The sequence below is a fragment of the Salvelinus alpinus genome, chromosome 4 (genome assembly GCF_045679555.1).
Source record: "Salvelinus alpinus chromosome 4, SLU_Salpinus.1, whole genome shotgun sequence".
Classification (NCBI taxonomy): domain Eukaryota; kingdom Metazoa; phylum Chordata; class Actinopteri; order Salmoniformes; family Salmonidae; genus Salvelinus; species Salvelinus alpinus.
Window position 1 is genome coordinate 83,886,241 of NC_092089.1, and position 20,373 is coordinate 83,906,613.

General features: G+C 47.4%; 1 protein-coding gene across 4 annotated transcripts in view; it reads right to left on the minus strand.

The window, feature by feature from the left end:
* LOC139574569 (glutamate receptor 1-like) overlaps positions 1-20,373 on the minus strand; it is a 200,176-nt gene that overhangs the window by 87,101 nt on the left and 92,702 nt on the right. For all 4 annotated transcript variants that reach the window (XM_071399283.1, XM_071399282.1, XM_071399286.1 and 1 more), the window contains exons 8-9: positions 15,590-15,694; positions 15,251-15,364 (exon numbers count right to left, since the gene is read on the minus strand). In XM_071399283.1, the coding sequence (XP_071255384.1) occupies positions 15,251-15,364; positions 15,590-15,694 (219 nt within the window). The remainder of the gene's footprint in view (positions 1-15,250; positions 15,365-15,589; positions 15,695-20,373) is intronic.

Consider the following 20,373-nt stretch of genomic DNA (forward strand, 5'->3'; position numbering starts at 1 on the left):
CTTTTATTTAGGTCCACAGTTGACGATGGTGGCCCAGACGTTAAATTGACAATATATACAAAATTATAAAAAGTGTATGTTTACAAATGTATCAAATAACTTCTTCATGAAAAGAAAACGGCTTGGAGCAGGCAGATTTGCCCATTCAGACTCAGGTCGGGGTATCAGGCTCTCGTCAGCCTCCCCTCACAATAAGAAAGATTCATCTGGCAAAATAGCCCCAAAACAGGAGTTTGTATTGTTTTAGGCCCTTAACTGGTATTCAATATAAAATGCATAATCCAAAATCATTAATTCAATCGTATATTAGTAATTTTATAGAATGATCTTCTACCTCATGAGTCTTGCAAATGTGTATGTGGACTTGAAACATTGTGCCCACTCACAGGAAATGGAAAGTGAAATGCAACAATATTGTACCAAAATGAAACAACATTTCTACAATGCTGCTATAAACGTTAAGGAATGAAATTTAACACTAGTGATTATTGTAAATTCACGTGGAATACAGATTTAACAGAAATGTAGGCTAGTTTATCATGGGGAAACATTAACAAACATTTAGAATGTGGAAACAAAAGCGCTCTGAAATTGCGAGTTTGGAGAGCGCACTAGTTGACTGTCTAGTGAGTCAATGGGATTAATACCACAGGGATTCCTATTCTAAGGAGAGGGAGATCAGTTAATTTGATAGGGAAGTACAGATAATGTATCCATGGTTTGTATAATCAGAAATACACTATATATACAAAAGTATGTGGACACCCCTTCAAATTAGTGGATTCGCTTATTTCAGCCTCACCCATTGCTGACAGGTGTATAAAATCGAGCACACAGCCATGTGATCTCCATAGACAAACATTGGCAGTAGAATGGACTTACTGAAGAGCTCAGTGACTTTCAACGTGGCACTGTCATAGGATGCCACCTTTCCAACAAGTCAGTTTGTCACATTTTTGTGTTGTTATTGTGTGCTGTCATTGTCAAGTGGAAACGTCTAGGAGCAACAACGGCTCAGCCGCGAAGTGGTAGGCCACACAAGCTCACAGAACAGGACCACCAAGTGCTAAAGCGCGTTGTGCATAAAAATCACTACCGAGTTCCAAAATGCCTCTGGAAGCAACGTCAGCATAATAACTGTTCGTCAGGAGCTTCATGAAATGGGTTTCCATGGCCGAGCAGCCGCACACAAGCATAAGATCACCAAGCGCAATACCATGCGTCGGCTGGAGTGGTGTAAAGCTCGCCCCCATTGGACTCTGGAGCAGTGGAAATGCGTTCTCTGGAGTGATGAATCACACTTCACCATCTGGCAGTCCGATGGACGAATCTGGGTTTGGCGGATGCCAGGAGAACGCTACCTGCCCCAATGCATAGTGCCAACTGTAAAGTTTGGTAGAGGAGGAATAATGGTCTGGGGCTGTTTTTCATGGTTCGGGCTCCTTAGTTCCAATGAAGGGAAATCTTAATGCTACAGCATTCAATGACTTTCTAGACAATTCTGTGCTTCCAACTTTGTGGCAACAGTTTGGGGAAGGCCCTTTCTTGTTACAGCATGACAATGTCCCGTGCACAAAGCGAGGTCCATACAGAAATGGTTTGTCGAGATCGGTGTGGAAGAACTTGACTGGCCTGCACAGAGCCCTGACCTCAACCCCATCAAACACCTTTGGGATTAATTGGAACACCGACTGCGAGCCAGGCCTAATAGCGCAACATCAATGCCCGGCCTCACTCAAGCTCTTGTGGCTGAATGGAAGCAAGCAATGTTCCATCATCTAGTGGAAAGCCTTCCATTATTTACATAAGTATTCAGACCCTTTGCTATGAGATTCGAAATTAAGCTCAGGTGTATCTGTTTCCAATGATCATCCTTGAGATCTTTCTACAATGTCATTGGAGTCCACCTGTGGGAAATTCAATTGATTGGACGTAATTTGGAAAGGCACACAACTGTCTATATAAGGTCCCACAGTTGACATTGCATGTCAGAGCAAAAACCAAGTCATGAGGTCAAAGGAATTGTCTGTAGAGCTTCGAGACAGGATTGTATCAAGGCACAGATCCGTGCACGCTCAGACCATGAGAAAAAACAAGATTATCTGGTCTGATGAAACCAAGATTCAGCTCTTTGGCCTGAATGCCTGGCGTCTGGAGGAAACTTGGCACCATCCTTACAGTGAATCATGGTGGTGGCAGCATCATTGCTGTGGGGAGGTTTTTCAGCAGCAGAGACTGGGAGACTAGTCAGACTAGTTTTTTTTACCCCTTTTTTCTCCCCAATTTTGTGGTATCCAATTGGTAGAAGTTACAGTCTTGTCTCATCGCTCATACGGACTCGGGAGAGGCGAAGGTCGAGAGCCATTTAAGAATGATGGAGGCCAAGCCACACTGGTTCTTGACACAATGCACATCCAACCCAGAAGCCAGCCGCACCAATGTGTCAGAGGAAACACTGTACACTTGGCGACCTGGTCAGCGTGCACTGCGCCCGGCCCGCCACAGGAGTCGCTAGTGCGCGACGAGGATATCCCTGCCGGCCAAACCCTCCCTAACGACGCTGGGCCAATTGTGTGCCGCCCCATGGGCCTCCCGGTCACGGCCAGCTGCGACAGAGCCTGGGCTCGAACCCAGAGTCTCTGGTGGCACAGTTAGCACTGTGATGCAGTGCCTTAGACCACTGCACCACCCGGGAGGCACAGAGAGATCCTTGATGAAAACCTGCTCCAGAGCGCTCAGGTCCTCAGACTAGGGCGAAGGTTCACCTTCCAAAAGGACAACGACCCTAAGCACACAGCCCAGACAAAGCAGGAGTGGCTTCGGGGCAAGTCTCTGATTGTCCTTAGGTGGCCCAGCCAGAGCCCACACTTAAACCCGATCGAACGTCTCTGGAGAGACCTAAAAATAGCTGTGCAGCAACGCTCCCCATCCAACCTGACAGAGCTTGAGAGGATCTGCAGAGAAGAATGGGAGAAACTCCACAAATACAGGTGTGCCAAGCTTGTAGTATCATATCCAAGAAGAATCAACGCTGTAATCGGTGACAAAGGTGCATCAACAAAGTATTGAGTAAAGCGTCTGAATACTTACGTAAATTAAATATATACGTTTTTTAGCAACATTTCTACAAACCTGATTTTGCTTTGTCATTATGGGGTATTGTGTGTAGATTGAACTATTAAACTATTTAATTTTAGAAATAGGCTGTAACCTAACAAAATGTGAAAAAAGTCAATGGGTCTGAATACTTTCCGAAGGGACTGTATGTATAATATCTGAGATTTTTATTATGGCATCGCTGTTGAGATTTTATGTTAGGGATTTTTTATTCAGAAAATACCCTTCACATCACGTGAAAGATTTATGTGTTAGTGACAGAGAAGTGAAGTGATGGAGATGTAACCTGTTGTGCCACAAACGTTTAGGCAGCTGCTACTTAGACAGATTAAACTATAGAAAATAACACCTGGTAACCAGATTCTTTATCATCGAACCCATAGGCCTTTCAGAGAAGGTAAATTATTAATTTAGGTTTACAATACTGTTAAAATATTGGCACATTGAAGATCAATATTGGATGGATTTAATAGGAGCTCGTACCAGAACATACATAAGTAGCTGTCATAATATTTGCAAAGAGGGACTTTGGAATGAGGTAATATCCATACACAGCCCTGGGGAGGTGAGACATAAAATGTTACCAGCTCATAAAGTTTATCACCACTTTTCTCAAGATGAGACCATAGATGTGATGCTTCATCTTCAGGAGAATATACAGAGTAGCAGCTAAACACAGCAATGGGATAGAATGGAGCTACTGAAGACTTGTTCTATTGAGGAACTCTCCTGGGGAGGTATTTCAATAGGATGGTTCATGTTTGATCATTAAGCCACAAGCACGGTGGAATAATAATTGCTAATAGGCCTACAATTAAACCAAGAAAGATCATTAGATAATTGATCTTTATAAATCATTATATTATCACAACCATGGAGTAGACCTACAGTTAGTCAGTTACACAATTAGCTATTTCGTGATTACATATCATTAGACTGTATGGCCCTTTCATAACCCAGAAAGATCCTTATATTTGATCATTATGGAGGTGCTGCCTGTCGGTGAGCCTGGGGGTTCATTATGTGGACATCACAAAGACACCTGGTGAACCTGACACTGACAGGTTTATTAGTGGCCCACACACAGTGTGCGCGTGTGTGTGTGTGTGTGTGTGTGTGTGTGTGTGTGTGTGTGTGTGTGTGTGTGTGTGTGTGTGTGTGTGTGTGTGTGTGTGTGTGTGTGTGTGTGTGTGTGTGTGTGTGTGTGCGCGTTTGTGTGTGTGTGTGAGGATAGAGCAGACAATCACTGCCAGCGCACCTCTATTCTGAGGGGTTATCCTATTCCACCAGCCAGACAACCAATTGGACCTTTTCAGAGATATTGGACATCCTGGCAAGATTACAACTGACATGACACCTGAGGCCCTGTACTCACTCCTTTTCTCTCTCTCTCTTTGTGTGTGTGTGTGTGTGTGTGTGTCTCTCTCTCTCTCTCTCTCTCTCTCTCTCTCTCTCTCTCTCTCTCTCTCTCCTCTCTCGCTCTCTTTCTGTGTGTGTCTCTCTCTCTCTATCTCTCTATGTGTGTGTCTCTCTCTCTCTCTCTCTATGTGTCTCTCTCTCTCTCTCTCTATGTGTGTGTCTCTCTCTCTCTCTCTCTCTCTCTCTATGTGTGTGTCTCTCTCTCTCCTCTCTCGCTCTCTTTCTGTGTGTGTCACACACTGTCTCTTCTTCTCTCTTTCTCCTGCTCCATACCAGGACATTTCTGGCAAACCCGTATTGAACAAACACAGCTAGCTCATAACATTCTAATAACCATATGTTTATTAGAGCTTGTTGAGAGTGTGGTTTTCCAATAGTTATTTTGCATACAACCTTTCTACAACGTTCTGGGAACGGTGCAGGATAGTTGCTTGGCTTTGGAACATTCTCAGCACATTTAAGGAACTTGACAAAATAAATTATTTTCTTTCTATTTCATTACGTTAACAGAACCTTTCCTGAAAGTTCAAACATGGTTACATTTAATAACAATTTTGGTTGTGTTCTAGGAACTTTCTCAACTGGTTTGACATTGGGAATGTTCTCAAATAGTTCAGAGAATGTTAAGAAAACCACATTCTCCTGTGGGAATTTCAATACTTCAGCATAACGTTTCCACCAGGTTTCTTCACGGTTAATGGTACACTGGAGGAAGTAGTGGAGGAGAACCAATACCCACAAGTCGTTTCAAGCTGCAGTAGAGATTTAAGCTAAGACTGCGCTGAGCGCACAAATCCTTATTCCATATTTTATCAGCTGCTGTACAGGCCAGTTTTCCTCTGTGTGTTACGGTAATAACTGTCCCCTTGCTGGTTACGGATCAGGGGAAGGTAATCATCGCTACACACAGAGCCTCTAGGTCCTCTGGCAGAGCGACAGGACCCCAGGGAGGTAGTGGAGGGAAAGGTCAGTTTCAGAGCAGTTTGACAGGCCAACACACCACTCACACAGACACACACACAAACACATTTGCGCGCACACACACACACACACACACACACACACACACACACACACACACACACACACACACACACACACACACACACACACACACACACACACACACACACACACACACACACACACACACACACTCACACACGCACTCACTCACACACAGATAGCAAGTCCACTAGGACTCACTCTCTCACTGACCTATAACAAGTCAATAGACACCGGCTGCCACTCAGGCGGCGTACCAACACACACACAGAACACCATGGCTTTGGACAATGTTTAAGAAATGCACCTGTTCTTCCTTCCATGGACCCTTTCTTCTTTCCTAACACCCTGAAAGCAGAGAGAACCAACGTCTTCTAATGCTTCCAGTTATATCTAATGTCTGATCGTTGAGGAGGGGTTTTCAACGGCATGTATCCAGTCTACAGTGTAATAATTCCTCTTGGAAAGACAATGTAGTTGTGCTCTATAGTTGTATTCTAGAGATGTATTCTAGAGTTGTGCCCTAGAGTTGTATTCTAGAGTTGTGCCCTAGAGTTGTGCCCTAGAGTTGTGCCATAGAGTTGTATTCTAGAGTTGTGCCCTAGAGTTGTATTCTAGAGTTGTGCCCTAGAGTTGTGCTCTTGAGTTGTGCCCTAGAGTTGTGCTCTGGAGTTGTATTCTAGAGTTGTGCCCTAGAGTTGTGCCCTAGAGTTGTGCCCTAGAGTTGTGCCCTAGAGTTGTGCCCATAGTAAACATTAAAAAATTTAAAATAAAAGAAGATTCCACTAAAGGAAAACCAAACTAAAAGCCAGCACATAGCCTGGCCTTAAAACAACACTGTCTCTCTGTGAAGGCACCAAGCCTTCCTGCTAGATTAAGGACAGTTATCATTTCCCCCTTCCTCCACACACACACACACACACACACACACACACACACACACACACACACACACACACACACACACACACACACACACACACACACACACACACACACACACACACACACACACACACACACACACACACACACACACACGCGTACACACACACAGCTTGCCTTTCCCCCTTCGCAGCGCTCGTCTTAAACCGGTTCTGCAGGACAGGCAGGCGGGTGGCAAGATGCTGAAATCCCTCACCCCATTAACCCTGAAATCCCTCACCCCATTAACCTCTCTCCATGGAGGTCTACTGGAGGCCTGGGAGTCTGGGCTAAGGTTTGTTCCATCTAGTCTCCCTTCACCCTGGAGAAAACCTTAGCCCAGCTCCCTTCACCCTGGAGAAAACCTTAGCCCAGTCTCCCTTCTCCCTGGAACAAACCTTAGCCCAGCTCCCTTCTCCCTGGAACAAACCTTAGCCCAGCTCCCTTTACCCTGGATAAAACCTTAGCCCAGTCTCCCTTCTCCCTGTAACAAACCTTAGCCCAGTCTCCCTTCTCCCTGTAACAAACCTTAGCCCAGTCTCCCTTCTCCCTGGAACAAACCTTAGCCCAGTCTCCTTTCTCCCTGTAACAAACCTTAGCCCAGTCTCCCTTCTCCCTGTAACAAACCTTAGCCCAGTCTCCCTTCTCCCTGGAACAAACCTTAGCCCAGTCTCCCTTCTCCCTGTAACAAACCTTAGCCTAGCTCCCTTCTCCCTGGAACAAACCTTAGCCCAGTCTCCCTTCTCCCTGTAACAAACCTTAGCCCAGCTCCCTTCTCCCTGGAGAAAAACTTAGCCCAGTCTCCCTTCTCCCTGGAACAAACATTATCCCAGCTCCCTTTACCTTGGAGAAAACCTTAGCCCAGCTCCCTTCTCCCTGTAACAAACCTTAGCCCAGCTCCCTTTACCCTGGAGAAAACCTTAGCCCAGTCTCCCTTCTCCCTGTAACAAACCTTAGCCCAGCTCCCTTCTCCCTGTAACAAACCTTAGCCCAGTCTCCCTTCTCCCTGGAACAAACCTTAGCCCAGTCTCCCTTCTCCCTGGAACAAACCTTAGCCCAGTCTCCCTTCTCCCTGTAACAAACCTTAGCCCAGCTCCCTTCACCTTGGAGAAAACCTTAGCCCAGTCTCCCTTCTCCCTGTAACAAACCTTAGCCCAGCTCCCTTCACCCTGGAGAAAACCTTAGCCCAGTCTCCCTTCTCCCTGTAACAAACCTTAGCCCAGCTCCCTTCACCTTGGAGAAAACCTTAGCCCAGCTCCCTTCACCTTGGAGAAAACCTTAGCCCAGTCTCCCTTCTCCCTGTAACAAACCTTAGCCCAGCTCCCTTCACCTTGGAGAAAACCTTAGCCCAGCTCCCTTCACCCTGGAGAAAACCTTAGCCCAGTCTCCCTTCTCCCTGTAACAAACCTTAGCCCAGTCTCCCTTCTCCCTGGAACAAACCTTAGCCCAGCTCCCTTCACCTTGGAGAAAACCTTAGCCCAGCTCCCTTCACCCTGGAGAAAACCTTAGCCCAGTCTCCCTTCTCCCTGTAACAAACCTTAGCCCAGTCTCCCTTCTCCCTGTAACAAACCTTAGCCCAGCTCCCTTCACCTTGGAGAAAACCTTAGCCCAGCTCCCTTCACCTTGGAGAAAACCTTAGCCCAGTCTCCCTTCTCCCTGTAACAAACCTTAGCCCAGTCTCCCTTCTCCCTGTAACAAACCTTAGCCCAGTCTCCCTTCTCCCTGGAACAAACCTTAGCCCAGTCTCCCTTCTCCCTGTAACAAACCTTAGCCCAGCTCCCTTCACCTTGGAGAAAACCTTAGCCCAGCTCCCTTCACCCTGGAGAAAACCTTAGCCCAGTCTCCCTTCTCCCTGTAACAAACCTTAGCCCAGCTCCCTTTACCTTGGAGAAAACCTTAGCCCAGCTCCCTTTACCTTGGAGAAAACCTTAGCCCAGTCTCCCTTCTCCCTGTAACAAACCTTAGCCCAGCTCCCTTCACCCTGGAGAAAACCTTAGCCCAGTCTCCCTTCTCCCTGTAACAAACCTTAGCCCAGTCTCCCTTCTCCCTGTAACAAACCTTAGCCCAGTCTCCCTTCTCCCTGTAACAAACCTTAGCCCAGCTCCCTTCTCCCTGTAACAAACCTTAGCCCAGCTCCCTTCACCCTGGAGAAAACCTTAGCCCAGTCTCCCTTCTCCCTGTAACAAACCTTAGCCCAGTCTCCCTTCTCCCTGTAACAAACCTTAGCCCAGCTCCCTTCTCCCTGTAACAAACCTTAGCCCAGTCTCCCTTCTCCCTGTAACAAACCTTAGCCCAGCTCCCTTCACCTTGGAGAAAACCTTAGCACAGCTCCCTTCACCCTGGAGAAAACCTTAGCCCCGTCTCCCTTCTCCCTGTAACAAACCTTAGCCCAGTCTCCCTTCTCCCTGTAACAAACCTTAGCCCAGTCTCCCTTCTCCCTGGAACAAACCTTAGCCCAGTCTCCTTTCTCCCTGTAACAAACCTTAGCCCAGTCTCCCTTCTCCCTGTAACAAACCTTAGCCCAGTCTCCCTTCTCCCTGGAACAAACCTTAGCCCAGTCTCCCTTCTCCCTGTAACAAACCTTAGCCCAGCTCCCTTCTCCCTGGAACAAACCTTAGCCCAGTCTCCCTTCTCCCTGTAACAAACCTTAGCCCAGCTCCCTTCTCCCTGGAGAAAAACTTAGCCCAGTCTCCCTTCTCCCTGGAACAAACATTATCCCAGCTCCCTTTACCTTGGAGAAAACCTTAGCCCAGCTCCCTTCTCCCTGTAACAAACCTTAGCCCAGCTCCCTTTACCCTGGAGAAAACCTTAGCCCAGTCTCCCTTCTCCCTGTAACAAACCTTAGCCCAGCTCCCTTCTCCCTGTAACAAACCTTAGCCCAGTCTCCCTTCTCCCTGGAACAAACCTTAGCCCAGTCTCCCTTCTCCCTGGAACAAACCTTAGCCCAGTCTCCCTTCTCCCTGTAACAAACCTTAGCCCAGCTCCCTTCACCTTGGAGAAAACCTTAGCCCAGTCTCCCTTCTCCCTGTAACAAACCTTAGCCCAGCTCCCTTCACCCTGGAGAAAACCTTAGCCCAGTCTCCCTTCTCCCTGTAACAAACCTTAGCCCAGCTCCCTTCACCTTGGAGAAAACCTTAGCCCAGCTCCCTTCACCTTGGAGAAAACCTTAGCCCAGTCTCCCTTCTCCCTGTAACAAACCTTAGCCCAGCTCCCTTCACCTTGGAGAAAACCTTAGCCCAGCTCCCTTCACCCTGGAGAAAACCTTAGCCCAGTCTCCCTTCTCCCTGTAACAAACCTTAGCCCAGTCTCCCTTCTCCCTGGAACAAACCTTAGCCCAGCTCCCTTCACCTTGGAGAAAACCTTAGCCCAGCTCCCTTCACCCTGGAGAAAACCTTAGCCCAGTCTCCCTTCTCCCTGTAACAAACCTTAGCCCAGTCTCCCTTCTCCCTGTAACAAACCTTAGCCCAGCTCCCTTCACCTTGGAGAAAACCTTAGCCCAGCTCCCTTCACCTTGGAGAAAACCTTAGCCCAGTCTCCCTTCTCCCTGTAACAAACCTTAGCCCAGTCTCCCTTCTCCCTGTAACAAACCTTAGCCCAGTCTCCCTTCTCCCTGGAACAAACCTTAGCCCAGTCTCCCTTCTCCCTGTAACAAACCTTAGCCCAGCTCCCTTCACCTTGGAGAAAACCTTAGCCCAGCTCCCTTCACCCTGGAGAAAACCTTAGCCCAGTCTCCCTTCTCCCTGTAACAAACCTTAGCCCAGCTCCCTTTACCTTGGAGAAAACCTTAGCCCAGCTCCCTTTACCTTGGAGAAAACCTTAGCCCAGTCTCCCTTCTCCCTGTAACAAACCTTAGCCCAGCTCCCTTCACCCTGGAGAAAACCTTAGCCCAGTCTCCCTTCTCCCTGTAACAAACCTTAGCCCAGTCTCCCTTCTCCCTGTAACAAACCTTAGCCCAGTCTCCCTTCTCCCTGTAACAAACCTTAGCCCAGCTCCCTTCTCCCTGTAACAAACCTTAGCCCAGCTCCCTTCACCCTGGAGAAAACCTTAGCCCAGTCTCCCTTCTCCCTGTAACAAACCTTAGCCCAGTCTCCCTTCTCCCTGTAACAAACCTTAGCCCAGCTCCCTTCTCCCTGTAACAAACCTTAGCCCAGTCTCCCTTCTCCCTGTAACAAACCTTAGCCCAGCTCCCTTCACCTTGGAGAAAACCTTAGCACAGCTCCCTTCACCCTGGAGAAAACCTTAGCCCCGTCTCCCTTCTCCCTGTAACAAACCTTAGCCCAGTCTCCCTTCTCCCTGTAACAAACCTTAGCCCAGTCTCCCTTCTCCCTGGAACAAACCTTAGCCCAGTCTCCCTTCTCCCTGTAACAAACCTTAGCCCAGTCTCCCTTCTCCCTGTAACAAACCTTAGCCCAGCTCCCTTCTCCCTGGAACAAACCTTAGCCCAGTCTCCCTTCTCCCTGTAACAAACCTTAGCCCAGCTCCCTTCACCTTGGAGAAAACCTTAGCCCAGTCTCCCTTCTCCCTGTAACAAACCTTAGCCCAGTCTCCCTTCTCCCTGTAACAAACCTTAGCCCAGCTCCCTTCACCCTGGAGAAAACCTTAGCCCAGTCTCCCTTCTCCCTGTAACAAACCTTAGCCCAGCTCCCTTCACCCTGGAGAAAACCTTAGCCCAGTCTCCCTTCTCCCTGTAACAAACCTTAGCCCAGTCTCCCTTCTCCCTGTAACAAACATTAGCCCAGCTCCCTTCACCCTGGAGAAAACCTTAGCCCAGCTCTCTTTACCTTGGAGAAAACCTTAGCCCAGCTCCCTTTACCTTGGAGAAAACCTTAGCCCAGCTCCCTTCACCCTGGAGAAAACCTTAGCCCAGCTCCCTTCACCCTGGAGAAAACCTTAGCCCAGCTCCCTTCACCCTGGAGAAAACCTTAGCCCAGTCTCCCTTCTCCCTGTAACAAACCTTAGCCCAGTCTCCCTTCTCCCTGGAGAAAACATTAGCCCAGCTCCCTTTACCTTGGAGAAAACCTTAGCCCAGCTCCCTTCTCCCTGGAGAAAACATTAGCCCAGCTCCCTTTACCCTGGAGAAAACCTTAGCCCAGCTCCCTTCTCCCTGGAACAAACCTTAGCCCAGTCTCCCTTCTCCCTGGAGAAAACCTTAGCCCAGTCTCCCTTTACCCTGGAGAAAACCTTAGCCCAGCTCCCTTTACCCTGGAGAAAACCTTAGCCCAGCTCCCTTTACCCTGGAGAAAACATTAGCCCAGCTCCCTTTACCCTGGAGAAAACCTTAGCCCAGTCTCCCTTCTCCCTGGAGAAAACTTTAGCCCAGTCTCCCTTCTCCCTGGAGAAAACATTAGCCCAGCTCCCTTTACCTTGGAGAAAACCTTAGCCCAGTCTCCCTTCACCCTGGAGAAAACATTAGCCCAGCTCCCTTTACCTTGGAAAAAACCTTAGCCCAGCTCCCTTCTCCCTGGAGAAAACATTAGCCCAGCTCCCTTTACCCTGGAGAAAACATTAGCCCAGCTCCCTTCACCCTGGAGAAAACCTTAGCCCAGTCTCCCTTCTCCCTGTAACAAACCTTAGCCCAGTCTCCCTTCACCCTGGAGAAAACATTAGCCCAGCTCCCTTTACCTTGGAGAAAACCTTAGCCCAGCTCCCTTCTCCCTGGAGAAAACATTAGCCCAGCTCCCTTTACCTTGGAGAAAACCTTAGCCCAGCTCCCTTCTCCCTGGAGAAAACATTAGCCCAGCTCCCTTTACCTTGGAGAAAACCTTAGCCCAGCTCCCTTCTCCCTGGAGAAAACATTAGCCCAGCTCCCTTTACCTTGGAGAAAACCTTAGCCCAGCTCCCTTCTCCCTGGAACAAACCTTAGCCCAGCTCCCTTCTCCCTGGAACAAACCTTAGCCCAGCTCCCTTTACCTTGGAGAAAACCTTAGCCCAGTCTCCCTTCTCCCTGTAACAAACCTTAGCCCAGTCTCCCTTCTCCCTGGAACAAACCTTAGCCCAGTCTCCCTTCTCCCTGTAACAAACCTTAGCCCAGTCTCCCTTCTCCCTGTAACAAACCTTAGCCCAGCTCCCTTTACCCTGGAGAAAACATTAGCCCAGCTCCCTTCACCCTGGAGAAAACCTTAGCCCAGTCTCCCTTCTCCCTGTAACAAACCTTAGCCCAGTCTCCCTTCACCCTGGAGAAAACATTAGCCCAGCTCCCTTTACCTTGGAGAAAACCTTAGCCCAGCTCCCTTCTCCCTGGAGAAAACATTAGCCCAGCTCCCTTTACCTTGGAGAAAACCTTAGCCCAGCTCCCTTCTCCCTGGAGAAAACATTAGCCCAGCTCCCTTTACCTTGGAGAAAACCTTAGCCCAGCTCCCTTCTCCCTGGAGAAAACATTAGCCCAGCTCCCTTTACCTTGGAGAAAACCTTAGCCCAGCTCCCTTCTCCCTGGAACAAACCTTAGCCCAGCTCCCTTCTCCCTGGAACAAACCTTAGCCCAGCTCCCTTTACCTTGGAGAAAACCTTAGCCCAGTCTCCCTTCTCCCTGTAACAAACCTTAGCCCAGTCTCCCTTCTCCCTGGAACAAACCTTAGCCCAGTCTCCCTTCTCCCTGGAACAAACCTTAGCCCAGTCTCCCTTCTCCCTGGAACAAACCTTAGCCCAGCTCCCTTCTCCCTGGAGAAAACCTTAGCCCAGCTACCTTCTCCCTGTGTGTGTGGTTGTGAGTTACTCTATGCAGACCTGGCACATATCCCCCATACCACCCACCTACCACCTCCCACTACCTCCCACTACCCCCAGCTAAAGGCCCTGGAGCCTATCCTCCATACCACCCACCTCCCACTACCCCCAGCTAGAGGTCCTTTCTGTGGGCAGGAGACATCAAAGGGCCTGGGGAAGTGAAGGAAGCAGCAGGGAGGAGAACACATTCTCACATTATCTCACTACTGAGTAAAGTCTCTGAGTCTGCGATGTGACGGAAATACGAAACAGGCTATAGGCTAACAGGATAACAGGCTATAGGCTAACAGGATAACAGGCTATAGGCTAACAGGCTAACATGCCATAGGCTAACAGGCTATAGGCTAACAGGCTAACAGGGCAGCCAGGAGAGAAGAAAAGAAGAGTTTGTCTGTGTCAGTGGGAATTTATGTCCTGTTAGGGCTAAGAGGAACTCTTACACACACACACACACACACACACACACACACACACACACACACACACACACACACACACACACACACACACACACACACACACACACACACACACACACACACACACACACACACACACACACCAGGAACCGGTATTAACTGGCTTTTGGCCGTATAAAAAATGGAAAAGACAAATAATTGTCCGGCAGAAGATTTTAGAAGAATTTTAAAATCCCATTGTGAAATGCTAGTTGATGCAGCATAGAGCCATGCTAGTTGATGCAGCATAGAGCCATGCTAGTTGATGCAGCTTAGAGCCATGCTAGTTGATGCAGCTTAGAGCCATGCTAGTTGATGCAGCTTAGAGCCATGCTAGTTGATGCAGCATAGAGCCATGCTAGTTGATGCAGCATAGAGCCATGCTAGTTGATGCAGCTTAGAGCCATGCTAGTTGATGCAGCTTAGAGCCATGCTAGTTGATGCAGCATAGAGCCATGCTAGTTGATGCAGCTTAGAGCCATGCTAGTTGATGCAGCTTAGAGCCATGCTAGTTGATGCAGCTTAGAGCCATGCTAGTTGATGCAGCATAGAGCCATGCTAGTTGATGCAGCTTAGAGCCATGCTAGTTGATTCAACATAGAGCCATGCTAGTTGATGCAGCATAGAGCCATGCTAGTTGATGCAGCATAGAGCCATGCTAGTTGATGCAGCATAGAGCCATGCTAGTTGATGCAGCATAGAGCCATGCTAGTTGATTCAACATAGAGCCATGCTAGTTGATGCAGCATAGAGCCATGCTAGTTGATGCAGCATAGAGCCATGCTAGTTGATGCAGCATAGAGCCATGCTAGTTGATGCAGCATAGAGCGACCCCCTTTCTACATTTCTAACTGATCATTTCATCTCTGTCACATGAAACCGCTCGCTTTCGACAACAGTGTTTTCCAGCTAATTGCAGTAAGGAACTAACATTCGCTGCACCTATAACGTGAATAAATAATAGTTTATCAACATTTTAAGCTAAACGTTCTGATCTGTAGGTAGCCTAGTGGTTAGAGCGTTGGGTCAGTAACCCAAAGATTGCTGGATTGAATCCCCAAGCTGACAAGGTAAAAATCTGTAGTTCTGCCCCTGAACAAGGCAGTTAACCCACTGTTCCCCGGTAGGCTGTCATTGTAAATAAGAATTTGATCTTAACTGACTTGCCTAGTTAAATAAAATAAAGATCTTATTGTTTTTTAATATACATTGTTTTAACGTAGCCTAGGACTACTGGTTGTATGAATTTGGGATCTATCATCCGACAACTGTCCCAGTGTTCGACAAGCTGAACAATAGAATAGGTCAACTTCTCTACTATGGGGATAGTAGATTGACATAGACTAGTGCTTTTGCTGTTCGTTACTCGTCTTTTTGGCTGAGGAAAAGGGAATGTGGCCTGTTATTCTAACGTCTTCAAAATGAAGCCGGTCAAATGTCCGGTGCCAACGGAAAACATGGCACACGCACGCACGCACGCACGCACGCACGCACGCACGCACGCACGCACGCACGCACGCACACACACACACACACACACACACACACACACACACACACACACACACACACACACACACACACACACACACACACACACTGACCAGGATGGTGGTAACTATATAGGTCCTGTTCTGTAGGCCATAGCTGCTGTCGTTGCTTCCTCTCATGAAGGTGGCTGTGCTCACATACTTCTCGTCCTCGTTCCAGTAGCCCACCTGATACACATACAAGATTAAAAGACAAGTGAAAAAACTGACGGGCTATGAAGGAAACCTTGATTTGATCTGACACTGTACTGTACAGATATAATATGAGACTGCAATGAAACACTATTGGACATGAGTCCTCACACTTGATATCAAATAAAATCCTATAAGGTCCCATTAGATCCCATTAGATCCTATACGATTCTATAAGATCCTACAGATCTCATGACTCACCTTCTTAGGTCCAGATGGGGCTAGCTCCATGACACTGACGGTGAAGTTGGTCCTGCGTCCTTTCTCATTGAACTGGATGTGACCTGTCAGGCCATGGATACGCACCTAACACACGGGGAGGGACAGAATCAATAGAGAATCAATAACACAGAGACACAGGAAGCAGTTACCATCTAGGTCTTTAGCTGTAGCACTCATAATAAAGTTGTCTTCTATTAGCCTCACTGACAGGAAGCATCATCTGGAGTTCTGTTTCTTCAACAGCCTTGTCTGGATGTTCATTGGAGCATGTGTGTGTGTGTGTTTGTGTATTATGTGTGTGTATTATGTTGTGTGTGTGTGTGTTTGTGTATTATGTGTGTGTATTATGTTGTGTGTGTGTGTGTGTGTGTTTGTGTATTATGTGTGTGTATTATGTTGTGTGTGTGTGTGTTTGTGTATTATGTGTGTGTATTATGTTGTGTGTGTGTGTGTGTGTGTGTGTGTGTGTGTGTGTGTGTGTGTGTGTGTGTGTGTGTGTGTGTGTGTGTGTGTGTGTGTGTGTGTGTGTGTGTGTGTGTGTGTGTGTGTGTGTGTGTATTATGTGTGTGTATTATGTTGTGTGTGTGTGTGTGTGTGTGTGTGTGTGTGTGTGTGTGTGTGTGTGTGTGTGTGTGTGTGTGTGTGTGTGTGTGTGTGTGTGTGTGTGTGTGTGTGTGTGTGTGTGTGTGTACACTGATTGTACAACACATTAGGTACACCTTCTCTTGCCATGACAGACTGACCAGGTGAATCCAGGTGAAAGCTATGGTCCCTTGTTGATGTCACCTGTTAAATTCACTTCAATCAGTGTAGATGAAGGGGTGGAGACATGTTAAAGAAGGATTTTTAAGCCTTGAGAAAATTGAGACATGGATTGTGTTTGTGTCAGCCTCTGAATGGACAAGACAAAAGATTAATGTGCCTTTGAACGGGGTATGGTAGTAGGTGCCAGGCGCACCGGTTTGAGTGTGTCAAGAACTGCAACGCTGCTGGGTTTCTCACGCTTAATAGTTTCCTGTGTGTATCAAGAATGGTCTACCACCCAAAGGACATACAGCCAACTAAAGGAAACATTGGAGTCAACATGAGCCAGCATCCCTGTGGAAAGCTATCAACACCTTGTAGAGTCCATGCCCCCAATAAATTGAGGCTGTTGTGAGTGCAACTCAATATTAGGAAGGTGTTCCTAATGTTTTATACACTCAGTGTATGTGTGTTAGTGTGTGCATGTGTTTAAGTGTGTAGTGTTTGTGTGTGTGTAGTGTGTGTTCAGTGCAGCATGTTAGTGTTGGCAGAATGATGGGTTTAATTGAGCGAGCGGAACATCAAACTCCCCTCTGCCCTCAGGCAGATGTCTGCATTCACTTGGACCAGATGACAGCTAGACATAGCCGCAGAGACAATGTGTGTGTGTGTGTGTGTGTGTGTGTGTGTGTGTGTGTGTGTGTGTGTGTGTGTGTGTGTGTGTGTGTGTGTGTGTGTGTGTGTGTGTGTGTGTGTGTGTGTGTGTGTGTGTGTGTGTGTGTGTGTGTGTTCGTTCAGGCAGGTGGATGAACGTGTGTGCGCACAAGAGGGTGTGCAGGGATGTGTTTGTGTGTCCGTGTCTGTATGTGTGTGTGTGTGTGTTTGTTTGTGTGTGTGTTTGTGTGTGTACATCACTAAGACCACAGTTCCACAGTGCCACACCAGAGAGACCAGTGTGAGACTCATAACCGCCATCGATAAAAGACAGTACTGTGCAGCCGTCTTCATCGACCTGGCCAAGGCTTTCGACTCTGTCAATCACCATATTCTTATCGGCAGACTCAGTAGCCTCGGTTTTTCTAATGACTGCCTTGCCTGGTTCACCAACTACTTTGCAGACAGAATTCAGTGTGTCAAATCGGAGGGCATGTTGTCCGGTCCTCTGGCAGTCTCTATGGGGGTACCACAGGGTTCAATTCTCGGGCCGACTCTTTTCTCTGTATATATCAATGATGTTGCTCTTGCTGCGGGCGATTCCCTGATCCACCTCTACGCAGACGACACCATTCTGTATACTTCTGACCCTTCCTTGGACACTGTGCTATCTAACCTCCAAACGAGCTTCAATGCCATACAACACTCCTTCCGTGACCTCCAACTGCTCTTAAACGCTAGTAAAACCAAATGCATGCTTTTCAACCGTTCGCTGCCTGCACCCGCACGCCCGACTAGCATCACCACCCTGGATGGTTCCGACCTAGAATATGTGGACAACTATAAATACCTAGGTGTCTGGCTAGACTGTAAACTCTCCTTCCAGACTCATATCAAACATCTCCAATCCAAAATCAAATCTAGAGTCGGCTTTCTATTTCGCAACAAAGCCTCCTTCACTCACGCCGCCAAACTTACCCTAGTAAAACTGACGATCCTACCGATCCTCGACTTCGGCGATGTCATCTACAAAATAGCTTCCAATACTCTACTCAGCAAACTGGATGCAGTTTATCACAGTGCCATCCGTTTTGTTACTAAAGCACCTTATACCACCCACCACTGCGACCTGTATGCTCTAGTCGGCTGGCCCTCGCTACATGTTCGTCGTCAGACCCACTGGCTCCAGGTCATCTACAAGGCTATGCTAGGTAAAGCGCTGCCTTATCTCAGTTCACTGGTCACGATGGCAACACCCACCCGTAGCACGCGCTCCAGCAGGTGTATCTCACTGATCATCCCTAAAGCCAAAACCTCATTTGGCCGCCTTTCCTTCCAGTTCTCTGCTGCCTGCGACTGGAACGAATTGCAAAAATCTCTGAAGTTGGAGACTTTTATCTCCCTCAACAAGTTTAAACATCTGCTATCTGAGCAGCTAACCGATCGCTGCAGCTGTACATAGTCCATCGGTAAATAGCCCACCCAATTTACCTACCTCATCCCCATACTGTTTTTATTTATTTACTTTTCTGCTCTTTTGCACACCAGTATCTCTACTTGCACATGATCATCTGATGATTTATCACTCCAGTGTTAATCTGCTAAATTGTAATTATTCGCTCCTATGGCCTATTTATTGCCTACCTCCTCATGCCTTTTGCACACATTGTATATAGATTTTCTTTTTTTCTTTTTTTTCTAATATGTTATTGACTTGTTTATTGTTTACTCCATGTGTAACTCTGTGTTGTTGTCTGTTCACACTGCTATGCTTTATATTGGCCAGGTCGCAGTTGCAAATGAGAACTTGTTCTCAACTAGCCTACCTGGTTAAATAAAGGTGAAATAAAAAAAAGAAAAAAAAAGAGGGTGATCTGTCTGTTTAAAAGCTTAAGTCAACGGCCCAACTGAAATATACAATAACATCTAAATGACTACATCCAATTAGTAACATCGTCAGTATCAGAAACCAGCCCCTCTACTGCTAGCAGATATTGATCATCAATCCAGTTCACAGCATCGTCCTCTGCAGGCACATCTAGGGAAAGTACTAATAATCACACAGCATCGTCCTCTGCAGGCACATCGAGGGAAAGTACTAATAATCACACAGCATCGTCCTCTGCAGGCACATCGAGGGAAAGTACTAATAATCACACAGCATCGTCCTCTGCAGGCACATCTAGGGAAAGTACTAATAATCACACAGCATCGTCCTCTGCAGGCACATCTAGGGAAAGTACTAATAATCACACAGCATCGTCCTCTGCAGGCACATCTAGGGAAAGTACTAATAATCACACAGCATCGTCCTCTGCAGGCACATCGAGGGAAAGTACTAATAATCACACAGCATCGTCCTCTGCAGGCACATCGAGGGAAAGTACTAATAATCACACAGCATCGTCCTCTGCAGGCACATCGAGGGAAAGTACTAATAATCACACAGCATCGTCCTCTGCAGGCACATCGAGGGAAAGTACTAATAATCACACAGCATCGTCCTCTGCAGGCACATCTAGGGAAAGTACTAATAATCACACAGCATCGTCCTCTGCAGGCACATCGAGGGAAAGTACTAATAATCACACAGCATCGTCCTCTGCAGGCACATCGAGGGAAAGTACTAATAATCACACAGCATCGTCCTCTGCAGGCACATCGAGGGAAAGTACTAATAATCACACAGCATCGTCCTCTGCAGGCACATCTAGGGAAAGTACTAATAATCACACAGCATCGTCCTCTGCAGGCACATCTAGGGAAAGTACTAATAATCACACAGCATCGTCCTCTGCAGGCACATCGAGGGAAAGTACTAATAATCACACAGCATCGTCCTCTGCAGGCACATCGAGGGAAAGTACTAATAATCACACAGCATCGTCCTCTGCAGGCACATCGAGGGAAAGTACTAATAATCACACAGCATCGTCCTCTGCAGGCACATCGAGGGAAAGTACTAATAATCACACAGCATCGTCCTCTGCAGGCACATCGAGGGAAAGTACTAATAATCACACAGCATCGTCCTCTGCAGGCACATCGAGGGAAAGTACTAATAATCACACAGCATCGTCCTCTGCAGGCACATCTAGGGAAAGTACTAATAATCACACAGCATCGTCCTCTGCAGGCACATCGAGGGAAAGTACTAATAATCACACAGCATCGTCCTCTGCAGGCACATCGAGGGAAAGTACTAATAATCACACAGCATCGTCCTCTGCAGGCACATCGAGGGAAAGTACTAATAATCACACAGCATCGTCCTCTGCAGGCACATCTAGGGAAAGTACTAATAATCACACAGCATCGTCCTCTGCAGGCACATCGAGGGAAAGTACTAATAATCACACAGCATC